Source organism: Besnoitia besnoiti, chromosome III (genome assembly GCF_002563875.1).
Source record: "Besnoitia besnoiti strain Bb-Ger1 chromosome III, whole genome shotgun sequence".
Classification (NCBI taxonomy): Eukaryota; Apicomplexa; class Conoidasida; order Eucoccidiorida; family Sarcocystidae; genus Besnoitia; species Besnoitia besnoiti.
In genome coordinates this window covers 1,724,211-1,749,426 of record NC_042358.1, presented here as the reverse complement: position 1 = coordinate 1,749,426, position 25,216 = coordinate 1,724,211, and the positions used below count along the sequence as shown (strand labels likewise).

At 56.2% G+C, this 25,216-nt stretch overlaps 2 protein-coding genes across 2 annotated transcripts; both read left to right on the top strand.

The window, feature by feature from the left end:
- Window positions 1–1,733: 1,733 nt before the first annotated feature.
- Window positions 1,734–2,876, top strand: BESB_045620 (MoaC family protein; the record flags this gene model as incomplete). The annotated part of the gene is made up of 1 exon (XM_029363013.1): window positions 1,734–2,876. The coding sequence occupies one exon, from the start codon at window positions 1,734–1,736 to the stop codon at window positions 2,874–2,876; it is 1,143 nt and encodes a 380-aa protein (XP_029220379.1).
- A 2,358-nt stretch (window positions 2,877–5,234) lies between these two features.
- On the top strand, window positions 5,235–21,664 carry BESB_045610 (uncharacterized protein; the record flags this gene model as incomplete). The annotated part of the gene is made up of 25 exons (XM_029363012.1): window positions 5,235–5,451; window positions 5,985–6,199; window positions 6,749–6,916; window positions 7,156–7,273; window positions 7,989–8,253; window positions 8,890–9,415; window positions 9,758–10,003; window positions 10,307–10,677; window positions 11,103–11,249; window positions 11,616–11,691; window positions 12,252–12,384; window positions 12,754–12,954; window positions 13,541–13,691; window positions 13,948–13,999; window positions 14,236–14,294; window positions 14,808–14,955; window positions 15,422–15,633; window positions 16,185–16,301; window positions 16,690–16,918; window positions 17,078–17,144; window positions 17,515–17,869; window positions 18,507–18,697; window positions 19,051–20,112; window positions 20,768–21,007; window positions 21,618–21,664. The coding sequence occupies 25 exons, from the start codon at window positions 5,235–5,237 to the stop codon at window positions 21,662–21,664; spliced, it is 5,613 nt and encodes a 1,870-aa protein (XP_029220378.1).
- Window positions 21,665–25,216: the final 3,552 nt, after the last annotated feature.

The window sequence follows — 25,216 nt, the reverse complement described above, 5'->3', positions numbered from 1 at the left end:
ACGCGAAAGCAAAAACACCAACGTCAGAACAGACTGCGAAGACGGCTGCAACGCAGCCTCGTACTCAGAAGACTGAACAGATACAGAAATAATGCAAAGACCGAGAAGGAGAGCTCAAGAGAAGAGCTCACGTTGTCCACGGCAATACTAGGGCAGGGAGCAACGCGCACTCCAGAGTAGGGCCGCAGCAAGTGGGTGAAGGTGGACGCGAACTAAAGCCGCGGACTACGTGGATAGAAAGCAAGAGACGAGGAAGACGGAGAGTCGCCTGTGTGCGCAGAAACAGCAACAGACCTTAGGAGAGACTCGGCCGAAGGGGCTGAGCAGGAAGAGCTTCAAAGCTGATCAACGCGGACTCATGGGTGGAAGGACGAAGTTGTGCGCTGCAGAACCTTCCTGAGGAATGCCACGGCGCCAGTTGTACGTACACTGAAGAGTTGATCCACGCCGGTAAATGCTGCCGTTTCCCGGAGCGGCTTTGCACGCGATTTTCCCTTGAAACAAAGTGGCACGACACGGCGGCTCACCGCAGGCTCGAAGCGGAAGAGGAACAGCTGCGAAAGAAATTGCAAGAGAGAGAGAACTGCTTCGGTGTCTATTCCGCTTCTTTGCTTAGTTACCGATGCAAACAAGCTCGGCTGTCTAGGAACGCAGATACCGGCATTTCTTCCTTCGTGCTTTTCCCGTGAGAGGAGACGAGAGCGAAGACGACGTTAAAAAGAAGGGATGCGCGTTTCCGGCGAGAACGTGAGGTTTGTCCCTTGTGTGAATCTGAAGTGGACTTCACATTGCCATGTTTAACCGAATTGCTGAACGGGGGGGAGCTCAGGACCGCACTGCCAACCCCAGTGCCTCCCTTCGCTCCTTAACAAGAAAATTCGCAGAAAAACGGGCAACTGACCCTTTAAAAGTTGTCGAGAGTATATGTCGCTCGAGGAAATAGAAGAACGAGGACAGAAGGGACACGAGCACTTCCGCTCTTGCTGCCAAGTGTTTGTGACTCGTCGCTCTTGGCAGCTCGCTGAGATGTGCAAAGAAGAGTAGCTGAAGGGGGGTACGAGACAGCCAGCGTTTTTTGGCTTGGAGCGGAGCCCCTTCAAATTATCAATTAGGGACTTTAGAGTTTCGTTTCTTCCTTCTCTCTGGGTGTTTTTCCTTTTCCGGCAGTGTAATCTGAACGCGGCGGCAACAGATTCCGATGTGACCTTGCTCAAAAACCGCGAGCCTTCTCCGGGTGCGGGTGTGCATCGACGCCACCTTCCTGTTCTTTTCAACTTTGGTTGCCGCTTCGCCTGCTCAGCTTCGTCTCCCATTTCTCCAACCTGCGTTTTCTACTTGATCTGCCTTTCTTCGTCCCTGTGTCTGGGAGTTCTGCTGGCCGTCCGTGGAGCCTCAACTCCCAGTCTTCCTCGTCGCTAGCGCCGCTCTGATGAGCTCTTTCCTCTTGTGTGTCTCATCAGGCTTGCTCTTCTTTTCGTGCCCCCTTCACAGCTTTGAGCTGCTCTTTCTCCTCTCTGAAGTCGTCGCTTTGCGTTGCTCCGGTGGCGGTCGGCGTATCTTCGTCTCACACTTTTCTGCGTCTCCGTTTGACGCGCTCTCTCTGCTTCCCCATCCTTTTACACCTCGCCGTTTGCATCACGAGCGCCGCTTTCTCTGCGGCCTTCGTCCGCTTCGTCTTCCTCCGGCGTCGCTCTGCTGCTTGTCTGTTCAGCCTTCTCGCAGACTTGCGCCTCATGGGACACGGAGGCGCTTTCCTCCTCTTTGTCGCCCGCCTCTCCTTGCGAAGGGACACCGGGGATGCCTTCAGACACACACAATCGAGGCGCCTTGCTTCGTCTTTAACAAAGCCGCAGTCCTCCGTCGCGCTGCCTGCTCCAAGTCTGGAATCAGCAGCGAAGCAGAGCCAGAGACCGTCTCTGGGCCTGCCGGCATCCTTCTGCTCCCGCGCGAGAAGTAGCGCGACGCGACAGAGGATTCGGCGTGTCTCCCTTCGGGATGCGGGCGAGAGAGAGACAGGCAGCAAGAGAGGAAAAGGCGCAGCGCGCGGGTTCTCTGTCCACTTGGATGCGGCAGAGACAACTGAGGGCTCCGGAGAAATACGGGCGGGAGACGTCAGTGCCGACAAAGGGAGATGCTTCTCACACTTTGATCCGGCTTCAGGAAAACCGCGCATGGTCGACGTGGCATGGAAACATCCCTCTGTACGTACGGCTGAGGCCGAGGCGCAAGTACTCCTCTCCCATGAGGTGTACGTACAGCTGACGAGAGGCAGGGAAGTTGCGACAGACCTGGTTTCGTGGCAAACGAGCAGAAACTCGGGTCAGGACGACGGCGAACGCCGGTCGACTTGTGGCGCGCCAGACTCCTCAGGTGCTTCCCGCGCAGACAAGGGACAAGAAAGCTCGCGGACGTCTCCTCACCTCGAACCCGAGGCACTGATTCGTCCCTGTTCACCAAACAAGGGCGACGTCTTCGCCGTCGCAGAGCTCGCGGGCATTGCGGCAGCGAAGCAGACAAGCTCGCTCATACCGCTGTGCCACAACATTCCTCTTTCTTCCATCGACGTGTCATGCTCGCTGGTCCCTTCTCTCGAGAAACGCTGTCGAGACGAAGCAAGAAATAGCGATTTCGAGACTGAGGCGCAAAGCGGCTGCGTTGTGACGATCCGAAGCCGTGTGAAGTGCGTCGGCAGCACAGGCGTCGAAATGGAGGCCATCGTCGCCGCGTCTGTTGCGGCGCTCACGATCTACGACATGTGCAAGTCGCTTGATAAATCCATCCGCATCGAGGCTGTCAGACTGATCTCGAAGACAGGCGGCACCGAGGAAAAGCAAATCCGACAAGGAGTCACGCACAAGCCACACCTGAAGGAGTGAATCGCTGAACCAGCGAAGGCCGAGTGCTAAGAAACCAAAACGCTGCGAAGGCGCCCTCTAGTGAGCAAAGGGCTATTTCTAAGCATGCCAGGAGGACGCGGTCCCCATCTGAGTCTTGCGTCGTCTCGAAATGACAGAAAGTCTTTTGTACCGCGCGATTGTGGGTGTCGCGTTCCGTGCGGGGGTTGGGGATATCACGAAGGAGCAGGCCCTCTGCGGCCTGCGCCAGTATGAAGCTTGCTCTCGAGCGAGGAAAACTTCGTGTGAATCAAGGGCTCGCATCTACTATGAGCGACCCTCAGCTCGAGAGAAGGCTCCGCTCCTGAGGCGTGCCCGAATGCGTGTTTTGAGGATGTTGTTTAACGTGCTTTCAACCGCACACGACTCATCTATCTATCAGACTCCCTGTGCAGCCACCTGCCATTGCCCGTCGAGCAAAATCCGGATGTTGACACTCGCTGCTTTTCGCTATCTCGCTGCGCCGCTCTGTCGCGACTCCACTGGAAGCTTTGCCTCCTGTAGAGACACAGATCTTCGCACGTCGCGGAAAAGCGCTGCGGCGACTGCGCTCGCCTGACACAAAAGAAGCACGCCCGCAGGCGTGAGTAAAGATGGGCGCGCAGAAGTTTTAGACTTCGCAACCTTCCGAGGGCCTTTGTGCATGCCCTCGCTGGCAAGGCCCGATTCCTACACTGCGCTGGATGAAGAGCTTCACGACAGAACTTCTCCCTCTCCCTGCATAGCATCACTCAGTTGAACGCAGAGTCAGACAGAAAAGCTCGTGTCTCTCTTTCTGTCTCAAGTCCGCCTCCGCAAGAAACGCGTCTTTCTTGCGAGGCAGACTTCTCAGCCCCGGCACGGCTCTATGTGTGTCGGCTGGCGTGCAAAAAGGATGTTGTCGTTCTTAGAATGCCGAACCGGACTCTGCGGCGAGCTGCCGAGCCCAGACGGTAAGCTGCCTGCGCGGGGGCACGGGGGTAGACTCTACACTCAGGAGGGTCACGGGGCTGTAGTGACTATCGAAGATCTATTTTTCACTTTTGAAGTTGCCAGCATGACACCGCCTTTGTGCGGAAGACGTGGATCGAGTCGGAGCCTCCAGAGCGCGACGACGGCAACGCACCTCGCAGGGTCTTTTCGTAGAATTTCCTTCTCAGTTTCCCTCTCCACGGCAGGCTTGTCTCGCGCGCACCGCCACACACGCGCTTCAGCCGACTGCTGTCTCCGGCTGTTTGTTTCTTTTGCCTCTGCTAGCCTTCTCTCTGGAGAAGCTAGGAAGCAGATCTTAATATGAACAAGTTTCGCGTCTTCTCGTGCCGCCCTGTACGGGCTGCTCAAGGAGATCTCCCGCGGAGGCGTGCATGTAGCCGCCAGCGTGGATCCTGTCGAGAGCGAGAGATCGAGGTCGCGTGGCCGCCGCCCGGCTTTGAAAAAACATTCCCCCTGAAGAGGGAGACGCTTTCTCAGTGCGTTTCTGCTTCATCACTCGCGTGGCGAGCGGAAAAAACTCAAAAAGGAGGCGCGGAAACGCAGAGAGCCGCGAAGGTGACTCTCGATCCTGTCTGCGAGCGGTGCGCAAGATCTCCTCTACATGCAGGCCCGCCTTGGCGTGCTGCGCGCGTGCTGCGAAGCTCGAGGACTTTTCTGGCATCCTTTGTCTTGATTTCGTTCCATGTGTCTTTTTTCGGGCTCAAATTTCCTCGATATAGATGCGATCTGACGTTGAGTCTGCGCTTTGAGCGGTCGGCGTCTACACGGGCGGCGCTCCAGCGCGTTCGTGGTCGCTGCCCTGTTTTCATGCTCGGGGCTCGTTTTCCGCGCGCGTGTCTTTCTCTCGATCTTTGTTGCCACCGGGCCTTTCGCCGCCGCGTTTTCTCCTTTCGCCTTGTCCGCGTGCCCTCTTTGCTTCCTTGGTTTCTGAAAGCGAGCAACCGTCGCTAGATGCGATGCGGCGCGCTGTCTGCCCCCCTTATTTGCCCGTGAACTTCCGTTCCCCGCTGCGCGGCTTGCATCCCGCCCGGCTTTTTTCCATCGAGCTCCACCCTCGCACGAAGCTCTTCGAGCTTGGCAGCATGCCAAGAGCCGCAGTGTGCCGCCCTGACTGGTAGGCCCTCCGGCCTCTGTGTCAGCGGTCCCTTTCGTTTCCTCGTTCTCTGTTCCGAGCTCGTGCTGGGCGCCTCTCTCTCGCCTCTCGGCTTCCGCTTTTGCGCGGCTTCTGCGCGGCTTCTGCGCCTCGTCCTCTCGTCGTCCCTTCCTTCGCCTCGTGGCGCACTCGGGCGTCTCGCCTTTTGCCGGGACTGCGACTTCGGCGTCCCCTCTCCAGGCGCAGCCGGTTTTTTTCTTCTGGGAGTCGGCAAGATGATGAAACTCAAGGAGATGGTTGAGGCCGCGGAGGCCAAGGTCGAGGCGAAATCCGCCGCGGCCGCCCCCGCGGAGGACACGGGCCCCGAACAGGGCCCAGCGGGCGGCGAGGAGCCCGCAGTCCCCGTGCGGGCCCCCGGCGCCGAGTCCGCGTCGGGCATGGAGCCCCTCGACCCAGCCGAAGTTGAGCAGATGCTTTTCGACGAGTCTCTCGGTGCGCACTCCCACGGCGAGACCTAGCGCCGCCGCACGTCACGTCGCAGGCAGCGCACAGGCCGCTAGCCACTAAAGCGCAGCTGGGTGCATGTCCGAGGCGCTGAATCACTTGTGCAGACGGGGAGGGTAGCTACGGGCGTCGACCGCGCGCGGGCGTCGTAGCGCGCGCGTCGCCCCGCAGCAGGCTTCTCAGAGACCTGTCGAGTGTGGGGCGAACGCGGCGCGTCCAGGACACGGCTGCCATCTCTGTGTCGCTCGCAGGGTTTTCTGCATTTGCACTCTTGCCTGCGCGGATTCGGCACACGAGGCTGCGCCGCGACTGCGCCGGCGAGAAGCGGTCTACACTCTTCGCAGCACACATGCATGAACACGCGCGGATGCGATAGGCGGTGCGACGCGTCACAAGTTCTTCGTCTAAATCTTTAGAAATAGAGCAATTTTAGCTACGAGAGTTCCTGTGGCCTGCCACAGTTGCTCGAGGTGAAGGTGTGGCTGGCGGGTGGCTGGCGAGTGGCTGCGCGCTGTCTGCAGGCGCTCAGGAGTATACTTACGAGGAGTTCTTGGAGCTGATTGAGCAGCCCGCCGAAGAGCGCGGCGAGACCGAAGACGAGAAGAAGCACTGGTGCTACCCGCGCAGATGGAAAGTCGTCCTGTGGAACCTAACCATTCAAAACTGCATGGACGACAAGTTCTCCGCCTTCATGGAGTTCGAGTTCGGAGGCTCGCGCGAAGAATGCAAAGTCCATGTATGCTCCCACTCAACTCGCTCTACACATAAATATATATATATATATATATTTATTTAATTTGTATATATCTCTATATATATGCACATATGTGTATGGCGACGTCGCCAGATACGCGGAGATCCGTGCACTACCCGTCAGATAACAACTGAAGCTAGCCTCCCTGTTGCACCTCCTAAAATGGGGTTCCTCCCTCTGTACGCGAATTCATGCTTGGGAACTGTGTACGGCTCGCTGCGCGATGTTGATATATTTTTGAATTTCTCAGCTGGCCTGGATGTCTTGCGGCGTATGTGAGACGCTGGTCTGTAACTGTCTCTGTGTCTGCCGTGCTGTCTCTCGGCGCCTTGTGTGAGACGCATCGCGGCTGATCGTATTTGCCTCGCAGCCGCCCCCTGTTCGTTTGGGCACATGCACGTGCTGATCTCTGGCGACTCCGCGCCTGACTTCAAGCGTGCCCGAGCGCAGCCGGCCTCTCGCTGGCGTCTCCGCGCGGTCGCGCTCCCCTCAGGGCCGCGCACCGCTTGCTGTCTTTTTTTTCGCTTCCAGAAAGGGACGGCGCTCCTCATCTACGCGACGGGCAGCGACAAGAACTACCTCCGCACGCCGGTCGTCCCGGAGGTGACCAACGGGCACCCCGTGGACATGCACTTCCGCAAGGCCTTCGAATACCGCGGTTCCTACCTGGATCTCGAAAGAGAAAAACTCAAAGTGAAGGTCAGCGAGGAACCCCTCTTCTAGAACGGCGCGCGAAGTTCTGCAGACGCGCCCCTCCCTGCGGCTCTGTGTCGGGCTCGAGCGCATGAGCGACGCTAGCGGCCTAAGCGGAAAATGACGGGCGCGTTGTTTCGGTAGACGCCTGGAGAGTCCCAGTGCTCGCTTCTCTTTCGTGCTCAGTGGATGGCAGTTTTGTTCTTGATTTCAAAACTTTTTTCGTCTTCTTCTTTTCTCTCCAGGTGTGGGAGTACCGGAACTGGACTTTAAACCACTTGGAGGCAGTCTACGAAGAGGCGCTGCTCAACCTGGCGACGGGAGAGACGCACGTCGAGCGCGATCTCTACAAATTCATAAAGGGTCTGTCTCTCTTCTGCTCGGACGTGGTGCCCTCAACGCTTCATCCGCGAGTGTCTCGGCCCTCGGCTCTGTCGAGTGTCGTTCGTGGGATGCCGCCCATTTCTGCTTTCCCTGCAGCTTCCACGGCGTCGCGTTCGGCTCTCGTCTACCTCGTGCGTTGAGCGACGCGGCGTTGTTTCCGGCAGTTCTTCTCTGCCTTCTCGTTTTGTGTTGCTCCTGGGTTTCGCTTTTTTTGCCTTGCACTCGCGAAACCCGTCCTCAGCCGTACCTCAGCTGCTTTGTGCGACTCTACTCGGTCGCCCTCGCGAGCAGTTTTCGCTACACGCCGTCTCGCAGGCATGCGTTGCCGCTGACGTAGAGGGTTTAGGGTTTGTGTTGTGTGTGTGAGTCCCTTGTCACATCGACAGAGTGCCTGTCTTCAAATCGCGTTCTTCCACAAGACCTCACGCACATGCGCTCATGAACACCTATACACGTCGATCCCTGCCTCACTTCATGCGTGCGCAAACCCTTCTGTGAAATCCAATATATATGCATATATATGTATGCATATATGTATGCATGTATGTATGTACGCATGTATGTATATATGTGTGTAAATGTATATATCTGTACTTATGTAGGGACGCGTACACGCGTTTTTAAATACATGCACGCATGGGTGTGTATGCATTTGTGGGTGATGTTTTCTTGGTTGTTTTTGTGCGATGTGTAGGACGGCGTTCGCGGCGGTGTCGCATCAGTTTTCACTTGTACTTTCAGGAGCTGTACGACTTCGAGTTGTCCTTCGTGAAGTGGAACTTGGTTCAGCTAATGCCAGCCGCAGCCGTCCAGGAGCGCATCGCGTCGCGCGACAAGCGGAAAGACTTTGCGCGCGACTCGACGATCAATCCGCGGCGCCGGCAGCTCGCCGACCAGGCAAAATACGCCATTCAACAGAGACAAGTCAAGCGGGGCATGCAGAGGCGAGAAACCCCCAAGTGAGCGCAGAAGAGACTGATCCGAATTCGGAAGCTCGCATAACAGCATGCGTGCATGCCACCGAATGCCGCGACCTAGGCACATGACCGCTTTCGCTCGTTTTGGGCTCTCCATGCGTCGCCCTAATGGGGGGGCGTAAATCACTCCGGCCTGCGCCTGGATGTCTTCCTGTCTCTTGCGCGTCATCGCGCCTGTGGCCTGCGTAGCAGGTCGACCGCGTCTAAAAGGGGTCGTGTGTCTGCTCTCTCTCTAGGTCTCTGCATCTACCTCTTTATTACCGTCGGCTCGAGATCGGATGCCCTCTGCGTCATCCTGCGTTGTGGGGGAGGCGGGGGGTATATCCGCGCGCAGAGCTATGCGCACCTGTGCGCTGCATCCCTCTGTTCTGCGTCTGCGACAGCGTGCCTCTGCGTTCTCTCGCTCTGAGCCGGGCGTCTGTTTTTTTGAGGGTCCCTGGCGCGAGATCGCCCGCAGAGGAGCCTTTGCGTGTGGTGGCATCCAGGATTCGGCAGAGCCAGTGGCTGGTCTCAATGGAATGTGCCTCGCGCCGGGTCAGATGGCATTAAAGGTTTTAGTTGTCGGACTGCACTCGAGGGGACATAGGCCCGGTTGACCGTTTCTGCGATTTCTGTCAGGGATCAGGAGCCGGGGCTCGACGAGAGTTTTGTGCGCGACCCTGACGCGCTGGGGGTCGACAGCGGGCCTCCGCAGCAGGGCCTCGGGGACTCGCTGCACACGTTTCGTCAGCGCGGCGCGGTGACGCGCGTCTCGGCGTCGCGCCGCGAGCCAAGTCTCTCGAACCTCGCGGATCGCAGCGGAGACAACGTGGGCGGCCGTGGCGGGAGCAACGCCGTGGAGGAAGTCGTGCTGCTCAACCAGGCGACGGTTACGGCTCTCGACCAGATGGACGAGCTCCCTGCGGCGCTGCAGCCGATGGCCTCCATGAAACCCAGGAAAAAGGGAGACAACAAAAAGGACAACACGCGCTCCGACCTCCCCAACGTCCGCATGACGCTCTCCCTCATGCATGCCAGCGCCATGAATAAGGGCCTCCGCCTCGTCTCCAGCGAACGCCCCGGCTCCCTCATGCCGCGCTGGGACAACCTCGGAGAAATCTACTTCCGCGGCACACTCCGCGATCTCGACTCCACCTACATCCAAGTCCGTTACTGAGGAAAGGCAGACATGCACAGGCATATATATATATATATATATTCATATTGCTAGATGCCTTTGTATACATATAAATATGTACGTCGATATGTATGTATATGGAAGTACTTGAATGTCTCTCTCTACGTATAAATATGTCCATGTACATGCACCTATATCTGGAGATATGTGTTTCTATATGTATATACACGTATATCCCTGCGTATGTGTCTATAAGTGCCTCTATAAGTGTATCCATGTGTTTGTCTTTGCCTATCTCTCTGTATATGTATATCTGCAAACGCGTGCATTTCGACGCACAGTGCGTGGCAGCGCTGCTTTTTTCCGCAGGTTGTCGTGGAGGACATGACCGCGCCGAAAGTGATGCGGGAAATCGCGTACTGCCAGCTGCCGCTGCGCGGCGTGGTCGACTACCCGTTCCTGCGGACAGAGCTGGGCATGCCCATGTGGCTCGCGCTGCAGGCCAAAGTCGAGGGCTGGGGCCACGAACTGAAGGAATGGTGTTTCGGGTTCGTAGAAGGCACCGTCATGGTTGCGCACGTCCCGCGCTACCGGCAAGTCGGTGAAGTCTCGGAGGTGAGAGAGCAGCGGGCTGGCTGGCGGCGACGTTAGGTTCATAGAAATACTTTTTTGTGGGGAGTAGAGACTAATTATTGGCCTTTTCCGTCAGATTTTGAAGATCTTTGTTTGCCGGAACCAACGCCGGGCCCGGAGAGTCTCCACGACCGCCTGCCCATATGTGGGACAGCATATATATATATATATAAATATATGTGTATAAATCTATATACATATATGTATACGTGTAAATGTGTCTGAATACAAATATATATATAAATATGTACATGCATATGTGTGTTGTGTGTGTCGGGTTTGCAGTCCGACAGCAGCCGCGTGTTTCTGATTTTGCACGTCAAAGACGTCGACCAGATTGTGACGCCAGACAACCGGCCGGCAGTAGACACCTACGTGGAGGTCTCTTTCGACGGCACATCGCGCCGCACGCGCATCGTGCGCAACACGCTGAACCCTGTGTGGAACGACGTCATCACGATTCCGTTGCGACTCCCAGACTTTCGTGACATCACCGTCTCCGACGTGAGCAAGAAGGGAAAAGTCTGGCTGGACGTCTGGGGCACGGGTCAGGGCTACGTGGACCACCTCGGCGGATGCTCCTTCTCTCTCTACGAAGTCTTCTTCAACGAAAAACACAACAGACGCAACCTCGTCATCAAAGAGCGCATCGACCTGTGAGCCTGAGGCGCACACGCCGCGACCCCACGCACAGGGGAGGGGGGAGAGGCACGCTGTAAACCCTAGACACATGTCCGCCAACCAACGTGCTACGCAGCTCGACGTAGAAGCCGGCGTGGAGTCCCGCGAGGGCGGCTTATAGACGAGGCGCGGCCTGGGGCTAACAAAGGCAGGCGCCGCCCGCGTGAACGCACTCGTGGCGGCGTAGGCGCGGCCGAGCTGTGCAGGTGCGAACCGCGGCGGGACAGTTCCGTTGGCGCATATGCAAACTTAGACTGGAGATTTTAAGTCCTCACTCTGCGTAGAGGCGCATAGGATGCACGCACGCCAGGAAGATCTCGATCTTGTGCTGTCGCCGCTTATGTAAGAGCCTTCTCCGACAGTCATATCTGGAGTCTTCTGTTTTTCATCTATTTTTCAGGGAAGCAAACACAAAGCAGTCTTATGAAACGCGAGTACTATCCTGCTCGCGCCCTCTGGCCTTCATCCACAAAGACGATAGGCCTTCCACCATTCAATTCGATGCATGGACTTGCCCCGACATTCTCGAAGTCTCCGGCATCGATCGGTAAGCCGTGAAGTGCATGAAAACGTCCGGCTCCTGTAGAATATATATATATATATATATATACGTACACGTGCATACATACAGACATGCATATATATACGTATATCAATACAGGGCGCGTGATGCAAAATATACGAGACGTTGCTCGTCTGAGTTATGGCGATATGCGTAGGTGTGGTCAAAGTTGCGTTTTTTATCATCTGCATTTCCACACACGGGGTGGGTCGGTGCTTGGCGCTAAATGTCCAAACGCGCATACGTCTGCGTGCGTGTGCACGTCTGTATTCACATCGGGATGTAAAAATATGGTCGGCCTTGAACAGGACTCAAGATACTTGCGCCTGGAGGTTTTTTGTCTCGACGCAGACTGCCGGAGCCCGAGCGAACGACGACGACGAGCAACTTCCCTCGCGCCGTGAAAGACACATACGAGTCGCTCAAGGTGCGTCGCTGCGATTTTCGCGATTTTTTGATTCGCCTGCCCGGTTCTCGCTGACTAGGAACATGCCTTCAGAGTCACATGAGCTTGCGTAACACACTGACATGTATATCTATATTTATGTGTACATGTATATATATATATATATATATATAAATATCTATATGCATGTATGTATATGTATGTATGTATGTCTGTATGTATGTATGTATCCGTTTATGTAGATATACATGCATTTTTAGCAGGAATTTGCATGCCCGTAAAAATCAGTCTCTATGTATGAACCCTAGGAGCGCTGGGAGATCGACAGCGGCAGTCTGGTCTATCCTTGTTGCGCCGTGCTCCAGTTGTGTCCGTGTTTTTACAGTCTGTTTGCATCTCTGTCCCCGCGGTGTCTGTATCTATCCTTCCGTGTCGATGTCTGTTGCTTTGCATGTTCGTTCTTCGTTTCCGCGCGCATCTGTGTGCATACGAGGGCGCATGAGGCATCTCTGAAACGGTTCCCGCCGCGCCTGCGCCTCGCATTCACTGGACTCGGGGTCGACTTTCGGTTTTTTTCTCAGCGCATGTATGCGGAGGTGATTGAGGCCAAGCGTCTGCTTGACGTAGAGAACGAAATTGGACCGCCGCGGTTTTTCGAGTACGAGTTCCTCAACCAGAGAAAGGAGAGGCACTACGCCCCGACTCTCGTCACGCGTAAGCCTTTCTCTGGGTTTCCTGTTGTGGACGCCTTCGTCTTTTCTTCGACAGGGTTCTGTGCTCTCTGTGACCTCGCTCTGAATGCAGAGTGCGCACTCAGGAGTTTCTTTCCGTGTGTGTGTGTCCCTCTAATCTTCGCTTGGAGAGACGTCTCTCTGCGGACCTTGAGGCTTGCCGGTCTTTATTCGTTCTCGCCTCTGTCATCCGTTGACGCGTACCTGTGTGAGGCCGCTCTGAGGTGTTGGTCTTCCTTTTTTTGGGGGTGTTTGGCATCCGTTTGCTCGGTGCCGATCGCTTTTTTGCGGGCGCGCTGCTGTGTATCTGCGGGGCGTGCCATTGTTTTTTCTTTGTTTTCTCGTTTTTTAGGAATCCGGCCTCCGTTCGGAGTCGACTCGGAGAGCTCTGTTTTCCACTACTGCCGCTGTGTGCCGTTCGCCATCAAGCGCGAGAACCTCGTTTTCACGCCGGAGTTCACGGTTCAGATCAAGGCGGGGAACGCGATGGATCACGCAATTCTCATGACCAGCCTTCTACTTGGTCTGCCCTCCTTCGCCTTCGTTTGTATCGGTAAAGACAGCTGCCGCGCAACTGAAAACTTGGCGAGCCTCGCGCCGCCGCCGCCGGCGCGCTTGGCGCCGAGTTCTATCCGCTGCGCCAATGCCTACAGGCTACGACGCCTCAGCTCGGCAAGCTCTGAATCGCACTCTGTAACCCAGCAGGCTGCGCCAAAGGCGGGCTTCGTTGTCTCTTGCCTGGATCGCTCCGAGGGTTAGGCTTAGGGTTAGGCTGCCCGGGGCCTTCACGCGTCGACTTCCGTCTCGTTTTTGCTTCTTCCAACCCTACGCTGGCGTCTGTGAGGCCCTCTCGGCCTATAGTGCTAGGATGCGACTAAGGCCTACAGGTGCCACAATATTTTTGCGTGCTTTTGCTTCTTTTCTGTAGCGCGGCTCGCTGTTCGCTTCCCTGCGGAGTTGCCCGGGGCTCTCTGGCGTGCCGCTACTGTCGAGAGAGTCTGCGATTGCGAACCCCCACTTGCGTAAAGATGGGCAAAGACGCTCGCGTGTCCGCGTTTTTGCAGTTCCTGTGTACGTGTTTATGCGCGTTGCGTCTCTCCAGGTGTCGCTGTCTTTCTGCGCGCCTGTCCTTTTTTCAGGGACGCTGTGGGACAAGCACATGCACGCGTGGGTCGCCACCTTCCACTTCGACGACGAGCGCGGCTGCGGAGTCGTCAAGTTCTGGGAGACCACTACGGGCCTGGTCTACACGCTCAAGCACCGCTTCCAGGACCCCGAAACACTCGAGAAGTGAACAGAAACAAGAGGGGAGACGCGGAGTCACTCGAGGCAGTGACTCGGGGGGGTTTGGGGACTAAGGGGGGGGGGAAGCAGCTCAGGTGCAGAGAGCTCAGTTCCTTGCGACTGAGAGACAGGCAGGCGGAGAGGGGGGTGGAGGGAGAGCGAAGGCGCAGCCGCGACGCTCCGTGGCAGCGGCTCTCAGAAAGGCAGCTAGGCTCCGCAGGTGTGCAGGAAATGAAAGATTCCTATTTTTGTGGGACATCAGGCTCTCCGAGGACCCTGAGTTCGGCATCGTCAGGATGATGAACCTGCAAAGGGTACGCCTTCCGAACCAGCGGCAGACAGTCAATGAACCGCACATCTAACATATAAGCACGCCTGCCGGTCTCGTGGCTCGGCGACTTGTCCCTTTTGTCCCGAGTCCACGCCTGTATCTTCACAAACAGGGTGGGCCGTGCTTGGCGGGGTGTCTGCTGATCTCTTCTATTTTTCAGTTTTTCTCACGTTTTTCGCTTTTTCATCTTTTTGGACCGTGTTCTTTCTCTTTCTTCAGAGGCGCCGCCTCACCATCTTGGGCCAGGCGGTGGAAGTGGATCCCACGGACGAGTCTTCGTAAGTTCCGCTCTGCTCTTCGCTCCGTGCGGCCTCGGCTTGAGCGCCGAAAGCGGCTGACTCACTCACACCGAGGCTTCACACGTCGCGCCTCGTCTCGCGCCGCGTCGCCGCACAGCAGAGAGCTGAGACGCCCACTGGGAGTGCTGCACATCCACTAAAGGCCATAAAGCTGTTTAAATCCTAAACCCTAATCTCCGTTCGCGCATCTGCAGTTCGCTTGCGCCGAGCGAATTCTGTCGGCGCGTGGATCTCTGAATCGCGCGCAGGACCGAGGCGTCTGGAAAACTCGCAGTTTCGAGACCCCGCCGCGTTTTTACCTACTCTTTGTGGTTGTGGCGCCTGTCTGCCCCGCGGTGTGCGTAGAAATAGGCACTTGTTTACACGCCTGCGGACATGTGTCTCCCTCTGTACGAGCGTAACGTGCCTCTCTGCACTTACATCTACTGCCTAAATAGGTTCGTGAGCATCCCGTTATCTAACCAGTGAGCCTCCTCCTCGCTTTGTACCCAGGACCGGAGGTACGCAAGACAACTCGTTGCCGACGGGAGGCCCGAAGCTTCCGTATCGATCGCTCGACATCATGTTCAACAACAAAAACGTGTGGCTAAACATCCAAGATCCCAACCCCGCCAAAGCCTGGTTCGATATCTGGCATATCGTAAGTCCGCGCCTCAGCTTGCAGAAACGCGAATCTCACTCGTCAGACGGGCACTCGGTATCTGAATCCAGATCTCTCTCCGTAGCTATACTTGTAGATATAATGATATAGCTCTCTACCAGTGTTTTGATGCACGCATGAATACAAATATGCATGCTTGTATTCAAGCTTGAATGCATGCATGTGTGTATATACTTGTGGATCTCGTCCGCCTGCCTCGACGTCTGGGGAATAAAGGACGCGTGAGTGCACTTTATCCCTAAACGCGTCTAGCTGGATCTATCCGTGACTGAGCTTGTATGAACGAACATGTCTGTGTATCTTTGTCTCGCCGTATTCCGTGTATGAGGACGCGGTAAAGTGTGTTTGTGTGCGCGCCCCTCCCGAGACGCGCGTCTGCCTCCGGCAGTCCGGACTTCCCGCGCTGCGTCTCCACGTGTTTTTGACAAGATGCTTCTTTCTGCAGGAGAAGTGGTACCAGTTTTGCCCTGGTTTGCACGAGATTCCGCCGTGCTTCATCGTGCGAGGCTTTGGAGCGAAAGTCGCGGAGTGGCAGTTCGATCGAGCCTCTCAAGATACTCGAGACAAAGTGATAAACGACATCACCGCCTTCCGCGCCTCGCGAAACCTACCGACAAAGTGGAACTGCGACGACGTCTTGGATGCCTTCGTGCAAACGTACGCAACAATATATCCACACATATAAGTGCCCCTTTGTCGACTGGCATCTACACGTTTCTACTCATGTATATGTATTGTATTTTTGGGTACGCGTATGTTTGGCCAAGCATACATATATATATGAACCTGTGTGTGCATGTGTGGAGGAGGTTGATGCGCGACGGCAATCGCGTGAGGAGGTCTAGGATCCTTCTTCGCGAGACCGTGCGTCGGCAATCATAACGTGTCTGCGGAAGCGACCCGCAGGTGCGCATCTGCTTGTATCCATGCGCGCATGTCGCTATCGTCGAAGGCCTGTTCGGATGTGGGCAGCGCATGCTGTAGACGTAACCCGTTTTGCCGCTCACGAAACACGTGGATGCGGGCTTAAGCGCGTCGAGACGCATTTAATTGAGACAGGCGCGTATAAATATATATGTGTGTATGTATTTATGTATATAGGTGTGTATATATGGATGTATTGACATGTGTGTTTAGATTTGTGTATGCGCGTGCATGCATTAGAGAGGGGCCAGGGTGAGGCGGCAGAGGTATCTGTTTTTGTTCAGAGGACTGGAGCTGCTGCATCAAGCCGCGACCGCGCGGGATGAGGATTTCCAGCTCGCGCGCGTGAAGCTCGAAGACTGGAAAAAAGCCTTTTACTCGAAGGTTCCTGGAAGCCACAGGTGCGAACAGAAGTGCAGAGCGTTTGAAAGGATGAATTTCAAAGCATAACATACTCTTGTCTGCAGAGAGGTGTTTCGGTTCTTCCAACGTGCCCTGTGCAGGCTCTCTGTTTTTGATGTGGAGCGGTTCATTTCCGATGCTTTCCTCGATAGCGCGTACGAATTCAGCCCTGGCATCGTTTCGCCTTCTCGCCGTTTATCGCGGCCTAGATTCGATCTGAGCGTGTCTTTAGTGATTTTCCTCTCTTCGCGTTGTCTCTGCATCGCCCAGCGCGTCCCGCAAGGTCTTGTTTCGTGTGTTTCGTCTACCGTGCTTGCCCTTCCCTGTGTGCGTTTGTTTTCTGCACCATGCCTGTCTCTTTTTGCGCGTGACGTTTCAACTTCGCAGAATTCGGGGCGCGCCGCTCCATTTCAACACGTTGGACTCGAAGACGATCAGCGACTCAATCATCAAAAACGTCGATTTCGTCGAAAACCGTGACCGCAGCGCCTTCTTCTGTCTCGCTGTGATGCTGTACAACCTGCCTGGAGAGCTCGTCTCGACTTACGTCTACATCGCCGTCACGCAGAAAGTCACCGAGCGTGAGCGGCGAAGAATCCTCGCGCAGAAGGAGAAAGTGAGACGACACTGAAGGGCACAAACGGCAGGAGGCGCAGCTCCTCACATCAGAAGGAAACCGCATACGAAAGGGAGATACAGGACGATATCTGGAAGGGTAGAGGCGTGATGCCCTCTTGAGTGTAGCGTCATGTGTCGCGAATGTCTGTTTTCTCAGCAAGACAGAGAGGACGCGATCAGGAAGGCCCGGAAAAAGCGAATGAAGGCGGGTCAGGAAAGGAAAGGTACGGAGCTCCAGCAGTCTTCTGCTCTCTGGTTTTTCTTTGTTTTTCTTCATCCGCCCTCCTGGCTGTGCCGTTGTTTTGCTCAGCCCACTAGGTTGCCCTCTTCTTTCCTCCGCGGTAGCGCTTCTACACCGTTTCTTCGGCGCCTTTGTCTCTCCATGCGCTCTCGCGTCGGGATAGCTCCTTCTTCTTTCCGTGCGTTGTGGATTTTTCGCGAGCTGCAATCTTACGCGAGCATCGCGGCGTCGTCAGACTTGTCTCGCCGCTTCTGCGTCTCTGCCGCCGCGTGCGCCCGTGTGCAGTGTGCATGGGCGTGCCCTAAAGCCAAACCCCAGAGGCAAATGTGTGAGTTCGCGTTATCATTCTTCAGAAGATTCCGGCGGCGATGAAGCCCTCGAAAACTGCACCACGGAGGGCCCCGGCAATGACGAGGCGCTTCAGGATGCGCTGCTCGCGGCGGAGAACGAGGCACAGACCGCGGAGGTTGGCGCGGCCCTTGCTGCGGTGCCGGAGGGCGATGAAGCGGAGACGGGAAAGAAAAAGAAGAAAAAGAAAGTCGTGAAGAAAGGTGGCGTGCCGAAGGTGAAGAAGAGATCCTACGACCGCGTGGAAGGCACGGAAGTCGCTGCCATTGCGATCCAGAGAGACTTTTACCACGAACCTGAGGCTCCCGAGTTCAAGCAACTCATGAAGCAGGTGGAGCGCGCCATCAACGCGAAACTCGGGTGAGACACTCAGGCAAGCATGCATCGTATGTCTGAAAACCCCGCCTCGTTCGCTTATCTGGCCGCCTACGGTTTAGGGTTTACGGTCTCGGCGTGGAGGCTACACGAAGGGCGGGCGTGGCGCGACACGCAGAGCCGGCAATTCTCGTCGCGCCCTACAGGCTCATGCCGTCCAGAGAGAGATTAAAGCGAGTGCATCTCTACGCAGGCGTTTGTCGTCGAGCCCATGTAGCGATAGCCGCGTGTGCAGTGACTCTCATTCGAGTCATCTCGCTCAATTGCCGCTTCAGCTACTCTTGAGTTCCTGCGTAGTCGGTTTCTGCGTGTCACCGTCTTTACGAATATGGGCTCCGCACTGCGTCGTGCAAGCCACGCAAGCATGCATGCAGTTACTACGTATATATATGCGTGTATCCGTATATATGCGTATATATGTATTTTCGGCGGCGCACGTATGTGTATTTGGGGCGCGTCCGCGACTTCTGTTGAATGCGGCGTACTTTGTCTGGGCTCGGTGTCTGTCTGTATGCCTCTTAAGCCCTTCATTTTCGTTTCGGTTCTTGTTTCTGCATCAGGATCGTCGCTGAGCACGTCCTCTGTCTGCTTCGTGTCGTGTGTTTCGGTATTTTCTTTTCAGTCTGTCAGGGGAACGCGTGCGGGCCTTCCAGGCGCGGTATGCGGAGAAGCGCTTTGTCTTCGCCATCGCCCCTCCAGGAGAGGCGGAGTGCGATTCCCCGGATGCAGAGGCCGCTGCGAGTCTGATGGAGAAGCTGGAAGACTTGATTCCGATCATGGCGCAGGAAGAGGGGGACTTCCACGAGATCACGGGTAACCGCACGCGCACCTCGGGCATAGAAATGAAAAACACTCACTCTCAGGGTCACGTGCGCCTGTGAGCCTCGCGTCTCGCCTTCCTTGCCTGCGTCTGCCTCAATCTCGCTGCGCGTGTCTGGCTCTCTGCCTCATTCCCTTGACGCGTCCCGTTGTTCTCGGTGAAGTCTCACTGGTGCGCCGAGCCAGTCTTCGCAGTCTCCTCCCCCCCTCCCCGCCGGCGCTTCTTTTTTGCGCGCTCTGCGGTTTTGCGCTACTCTGCAAGTGGGGTCAGCGGCGTGCTTGGCGGGCTCTGTGGATAGCTTCTCCCCGCACATGGAATCGAGCGCCCTTTCTCTTTTTCTCCGCAGGCGGCGAGGCGAGCCTTGAGTGGGACGGCATGGGATCCAACATTCTTGACAGAATTGTGAACGAGAAAGACCAGGATGAAGCCGCGCACGAGTCCGATCGCGCCTTCGAGCACATTCCGACAGCTGGCATCGAGGTCGACGGAACGGTCGTCGAGGCGGACGCGGAGCCGAAGGAGGAGAAGAAGGAGAAGAAGAAAAAGAAGAAAAAGGAGAAAAAGGAGACGTCTGAGGCGCCCACAGAGGCCACATCCGCCTCCCCTCCGGCAGTGGCGGCGGCAGCACTCCCTGCCGTCGTTCCCGTCCCGATTCCCGTGTCCGACGGCGAGGGGAACGAGAAGAAAGAGGAGAAGACAGAAAAGAAGGAGAAGAAAGAAAAGAAGGAGAAAAAGGAAAAGAAGAAAGAGAAGAAGAAGGACATGCCGGAAGACGCGAAGGAAGTCCACGAAGAGGAGAAGGAAAAGGAGAAGGCCACACCCGAGAAGAAGAAGGGGCTGTCTATGGTCGGCGTGATGTTGACCGCAGCGGCCGCAGCGCGTATGCATAAGAAGCGAGTTGAGGAGAGTCGCCCTGCGTGCTCGCCTTCGTCGTCAGAGAGTTCGCCTTCATCCTCGGAGCCTTCTTCTCCCTCGAGGTTGCCGTCGTCCTCAGCCTCCTCTTCGGTCCTCGACCCCGAGGCTGACGCCACCGAGGAGCGTCTGCGGGCGCAGCTGCAGCTCGCTCGCGCGCGCCTGGAGAACGCACGTGAGCAGGAGGAAAGTTCGCCAAGGTCGGGATCTTCTTCGCCCTCGCAGCGCTCTTCGGGGTCCTCTGAGGCGTCTTTCGTCTCTAGCGACGAGGAGGAAGCGGAGCGCGAAGAGGAGCTGTGGAAGCAGCGGAAACAGGAGCTGCTCGCCAGGCAGGCGAAGCTGGAGTCCCTCGTACACAACGTCAAGGCTTCGTACCGGCGCATGCAGGAGGAAGAAGGCGCGGAAGAAGAGCGAAGGCGCGACGCGGAGAGACAGAGACAGGCCGCAGAAGAGCGCGAACGCGCCTTCGCAGAACTTCAGGAGGCGTCAAGAAAAAGTGAGAGGGAGCCCACAGGAGACCGCGAGCGCTTATGCCAAGCAAGAAAGATGCGCAGGGCACTAGGGAGGGCCGCGCGCATATCGCAGCCCACACATGCGAAGCCTTCGCCGGTCGCGGAGAGAGGAGAGATATACGCCGTGTCCTCTCCCGTTTTTGGGAGAGGTTCCAAATGCTAGCAAGCGATCTCTAGATTCTGAGCGAATCTCAATTTCGAAGTTCGATGGAAATGGAATCTTCAGTTTTCTCCTTGACCTTCCCGCGCTTCACGCGCGGCCTCACTCACGGGCTGCCGCAAGATTTCAAGGGCTGCTGCAGTGTTTCTGGCGCATGGGATCCTCTGAAGCCTGCAGCGTGTGCCACATGTTTTTACATGCGTTGATGTGCCTGGGTGTTTTTCTTCGATTTCACTCCTCCGCTCTTACCGGTAGCCTCTGCTCCGTCAACACAGGGGCGTTCAAGCCTCTTGCTGTCCCTGGGCCCCATCATTTGCTTTCCTTCGGTGGCAATATTTCCCCCGGAACTGCCCCGCCGAAACCCTAAACTCTAATGTGCTGCAGTGCCGTGCGCGCTTTTTATTTGTGGCTCTAATTCTGATCTATAGAAATTTAAAGATACGCGTCGTATCACGGTCGGTGTGGTTTCTGTTTTTCAGCGAAAGAGGCGCAAGCGGGGTTCGCGCAGCCCTCGCTGTCGCGTGGTTGGTCAAGCTCGATGTCGATATCACGGCCGCAGCCTGCCGGCGGGCAAGGCGCTTACTCGCTGCTGCCCGCAAACGACGGAAATCAGATCTACGTGGGAAGCGAAGTGCAGAATGGATACGAGGGCTGGTACCTCGCCTCCGACGGCTACTACTATCCGAAGGAAGACACCGACTCAAATGTCGCTTCGGCGGGTAAGCGCACACAGGAGCGACGATATGTGGACATGAGCTGAAGCGAAGCGGAAACCTGGCGAAAAGCGGCCCAAGACGGAGTGGAGCGTATAAAGGTATAATATGTATATATATATATATGTAGCTGCAGATGAGGGCGTTGTACGTGTAATAATTATTCGTGTATGTGCGCATGGAGTTTCACGAGGCGAGTCTAGCTGAGCCTACATCTTTGCGTCGAGTTTCGTGGGAGCTGGCCGCCTCTTTAATCAGGGTTAGGCATGTGTGAGTAATTATATGCGTGCATGTGTGAGGGGCTGACCATGCGACTATGGCTGAATTGCGGGCATTCCCCAGAAATGAGACGCACAGGCTTGTGCGCGCACACGAATAATCAAAACGGGCCTCTGCATCTGTGTGAGCGAATGGATAGCGCCGCTGAGCTGTGTCTGCTTCGACAGAAAGACGTATGTGGGCGCCACAAACAGCGGCGCTCTGAGTGTGTGAGAGCTGCGCCGTCCGCAGGGTGTCTGTCGATTCTGGAAGCGCGAGCCGCGAGAATGAATCTGCCTTTCGGGGGACTCTTTCTCTCAGTTCAACGTGCCTGTTTGCTTCGCTGTGCCCTGCTCAGGAGCGCACCTTCGGCAACAGCAGCTCGAAATGGGTGGGCGGCCCTGAGAGAAACGCTGCCCGAGTCGTCGCAGCTCGTCCTGTGCAGCGACCCGAAAGCAGCGCCTGAGCAGAAAAGCGACAGCGAAGCGGCAAATGGCGAAGCCGAGGCAGAGTGGGTGACGGAGGCGGCCCAAAGAGCTCGCAGGAGACATATTCGAGAGTGGGCAGAAAAACTTGTCACGTGAAAGACGGGGAAACGCGACGGGAGGGCGAAGCGAAGAACGCTAGGAAGGGGAGGGAGAGACGGTGATACAGTGAGAGAAGAGAGGAGAGGCCAGTCTCGAGCGCAATTCGGCGAGTGTCGCATTTGAGGAGTGAGAGTGGCGAGGAACCGTGCAACGTAGCTTCGCGGAAATGCCACGCACACACAAGACCAGGAGGCCGCAGTACGACTCAGTGCGAGGTTCCTCGTCTGTCAGTTCAGTTAGGGGAGGCAGGGTTCGCTTGCTTCGAGTCCCTGCCGGAAATCGCAAGAGACGCAGCGCGGGTACGAGAGGCAGAGACGACGTCTCGAGGTTCCTGCGCAGGAATTCTGTTGCTTCGCGAAAGGCCAAAGTATAAGAGTGGTCTCGTAACAGCTGCGGAAGATTTTCTTACCTGTCACATTGCACTTCGGATTGAGGCTCGCAGAGTCAGGCGCCCTCCGCTGACCGGATTGGAAATTGTTTTTCAGTGTCAGTTTCGCGTAAAGTTCAACTTGACAGCTTCGCCGCAGTCCGCACTGCCGTCGTTTCCTTCCCGGGTGAGGGCGGTAGGCGGCGTGTCGGTATCGTTTTCCTGCATTTGAATGTCACAGGTTTCGTTTCTTTTGGCACCTTCTCTTTTCAACCGCGAGTTTCGCGGGTGCTCTTGGTTGTCAAGAATTTTTAAGCGATTTGGTTTTTCAGGCCTGCCATCGGGTCCCTGGTGCGCGCGTTGCTGTCGTCCTGCGTACCACTAGGCTTTGAGTGCGGTATTCCGCCTTGTGGGTCGCTGCGTAGTTTTGACTCGATCGTGAGACGATTGAAAACAGAAACGCGTGCAGCTCAGCTTCCCGCTGTCAAGCCGTTCGCCGGGCTGCAGCGCCAGAAGCATGCATACCCCGACATCGAAGACGCGGGCGTCCGTTTCGGGCCGTCTTGCGTTTCGTGTTTTTTTTACGTCGGCGAAGATGCAACTCGTTTTCCGGGAACGTACCGGTGTGTAAGCGTGTCGCTCGATGAGAGCCAATTCGTTCACCTGCACCGGTGCTTGCATCGGGTGTAAGTGTATGACATCTAATTGGATTCAAAGGGTAGCTGTTTAATGTAGGTGAAGCCGTGAACACCGCTTTCTACTGGAATGTGACTCGGGGTGCCTGCGGCTGCTGCATCGCCCTTGTAGACTTGCTCGGACAGATGTTATGTTGTCACTCGACCGCGCGAAAAACAAAGCACTCGAAAGCCGCAGTGGACTTCACACAGACTCGCCATCGTCCTGGCCTTTCCAGACGGTATCGCCGTCAAAAGAGACGCTGCGGGCGGAAGCAGGCCTCTCGCTTTAGCTTCATTCCGCCGAGGGGTCGGGGAGCCCCGCCTGCGTGGATGTGCCATTGAGAACACGATTCTCAGCAATCGGGGCCGCAGTTTAGCCGCCTGCTTGGAGTACTCTACCCTACTCTGTAGGCCGGAACGGATCTCGAGGCACAGATCAACCAGCTGACATTGAAAGACGTCTGTGGCTGCTGAGATTGGTGTCTTTGGACAAGCCAGTGGAATCTCTTGCCGAATTTTTTTCGTATTGATGCGGGATCGCGACTCCGATTTGAGCGAGCATGCCACGAGGAATTTCGCAGGTTCGTCAACCCTTGGGGCGGTGTTTGGTGGAGGTTCAGTAAACATCAACCGCCATCGGTCGCAGTGGCTGTTGACCAGTTGCACCGGCTGAGGAATCTTTCCACCACGGCGCTGCCGATTTATGGATCTCCGATCCCAGGATCCCACCGCATGGAGACGACGGGGCGAACTGTTGTACGTCGATCGTGGTGCCTTAGCGAATCTACAAAGGATTGACCTGAGCGTAATTATTCGAATCCCTGAGACTAGCAAACACAGGGACGTGCGGCACGATATGACTACTGAAATTCATCTGGCTCGAGTGCGTTAAATAGGGGTTTGTTTATCACTTTTCCACACGAGAGAAGACCAAAGCAATACCACTGTGAGTTTTAATGGCATGTCCGTGCCAAGCCCTCACCCGCACTCCTTCTAGAGGCGCAGGGTCGCGGCAGACCGCGATTGAACGTCGACAATTTGTGCACATCCATGGATCAAGACCTCACCGCCTAGAACGAAATCGCTGTGGTTTCACGCTGGAACCCTCGGTGTGAACGGTTCGCTCACGAGATACCACACCTGACACGTCGGTTAGCGTGACACCTGTCAAGCAACTGGATGACCGCTTTGTACGCCTGGTGTACATGGATAATACCTCTGGGTGTTTGCGTGAAAGAAGATATATGGCAGGTATCGCGGAGGAGACGGTTGAACTGTGGCTTCACAGGCGTCTCCTACGAGAGGCTGCGCTCGCGTGTGCATTCACATCGGCTATCCGGACCTGTATACGGAAGCCGGTTGGGACATGCAGGCGCTCTTCTTCCTACAGGCGACCGGTGCGTCTGTTTTCTATCCAGTCCCTACGCACGCAGAAGCGCTCGAGGCAGATTCACACGATCCCCTCTTCGGGAGCCGTGAGCTACACTCGCGGCGCAAGCGGCTCAGACAGACACTGTCCTCCTGTTTCGTCGCAGCTGCATTTCCTTACCTACCTAAAAGACCCAGTACGTCGACGCGTCGCTAGCTTGCCTCGCTCGCTGCGAACTGGCACGAGGCTCGGAATTGCTCAAATGACGGATGGGTCCCCTAGTTTCCAGGTTACCATTCAGACTCTGTCTCGGCGGCCGGGATAGTGCTCGAAAGTCATGGTTCGGCGCCACGGGTGTCTAAGCCGATCCGCCTGCACTGGGGCTGGAGATGTCTTCTTCTGTTTCGGGTCCCTCTCTCTGGAAGCACGAGCGTGCGTTCAGCCCTTGTTTTCTTTTCTGCCTCGCCACGTGGGATTTGGCAGCAGGGTTCACGGGAAGCAAGTTTGAAAAATAGTTCGGTTATTCCTTGTCGCCGTTTTGCCATGGAGCAACTGGGGACTGAGTCTATCCCGTCGCTCACCTCCGAGCGCGGGTTCCTTCGCGCGAGGGCTCCCCTACCCCCGCGTTCCTTATTGCCGCTTCTCCGCCGGTCGAGGTCGCCGGTCCCTCGTCTCCTGTCGTGAGGCGCCACGGCTTCTTCGATTCTTTCTGGGGACGCGAGTGCGCGTATTCGCGGAAAGGGTTCTCTTATGCGGAGCGTCGACAGAGTCTGTCGCGCGAGTGCGCGTCTTTTGGCTCTTTTCCTGCGCACATTGGCTCTTCAGGGGCTTTTGACGCGTGCGACCCGGCGATGGACGCGTGCGAGACGCCCTGCCTGTCTCTCACCACCAGTGCGTGGCACACCCCACGGACATAAGCCTGTTTGCTGCTGGATGGCCTTTTCCTTTTTCTGGTTT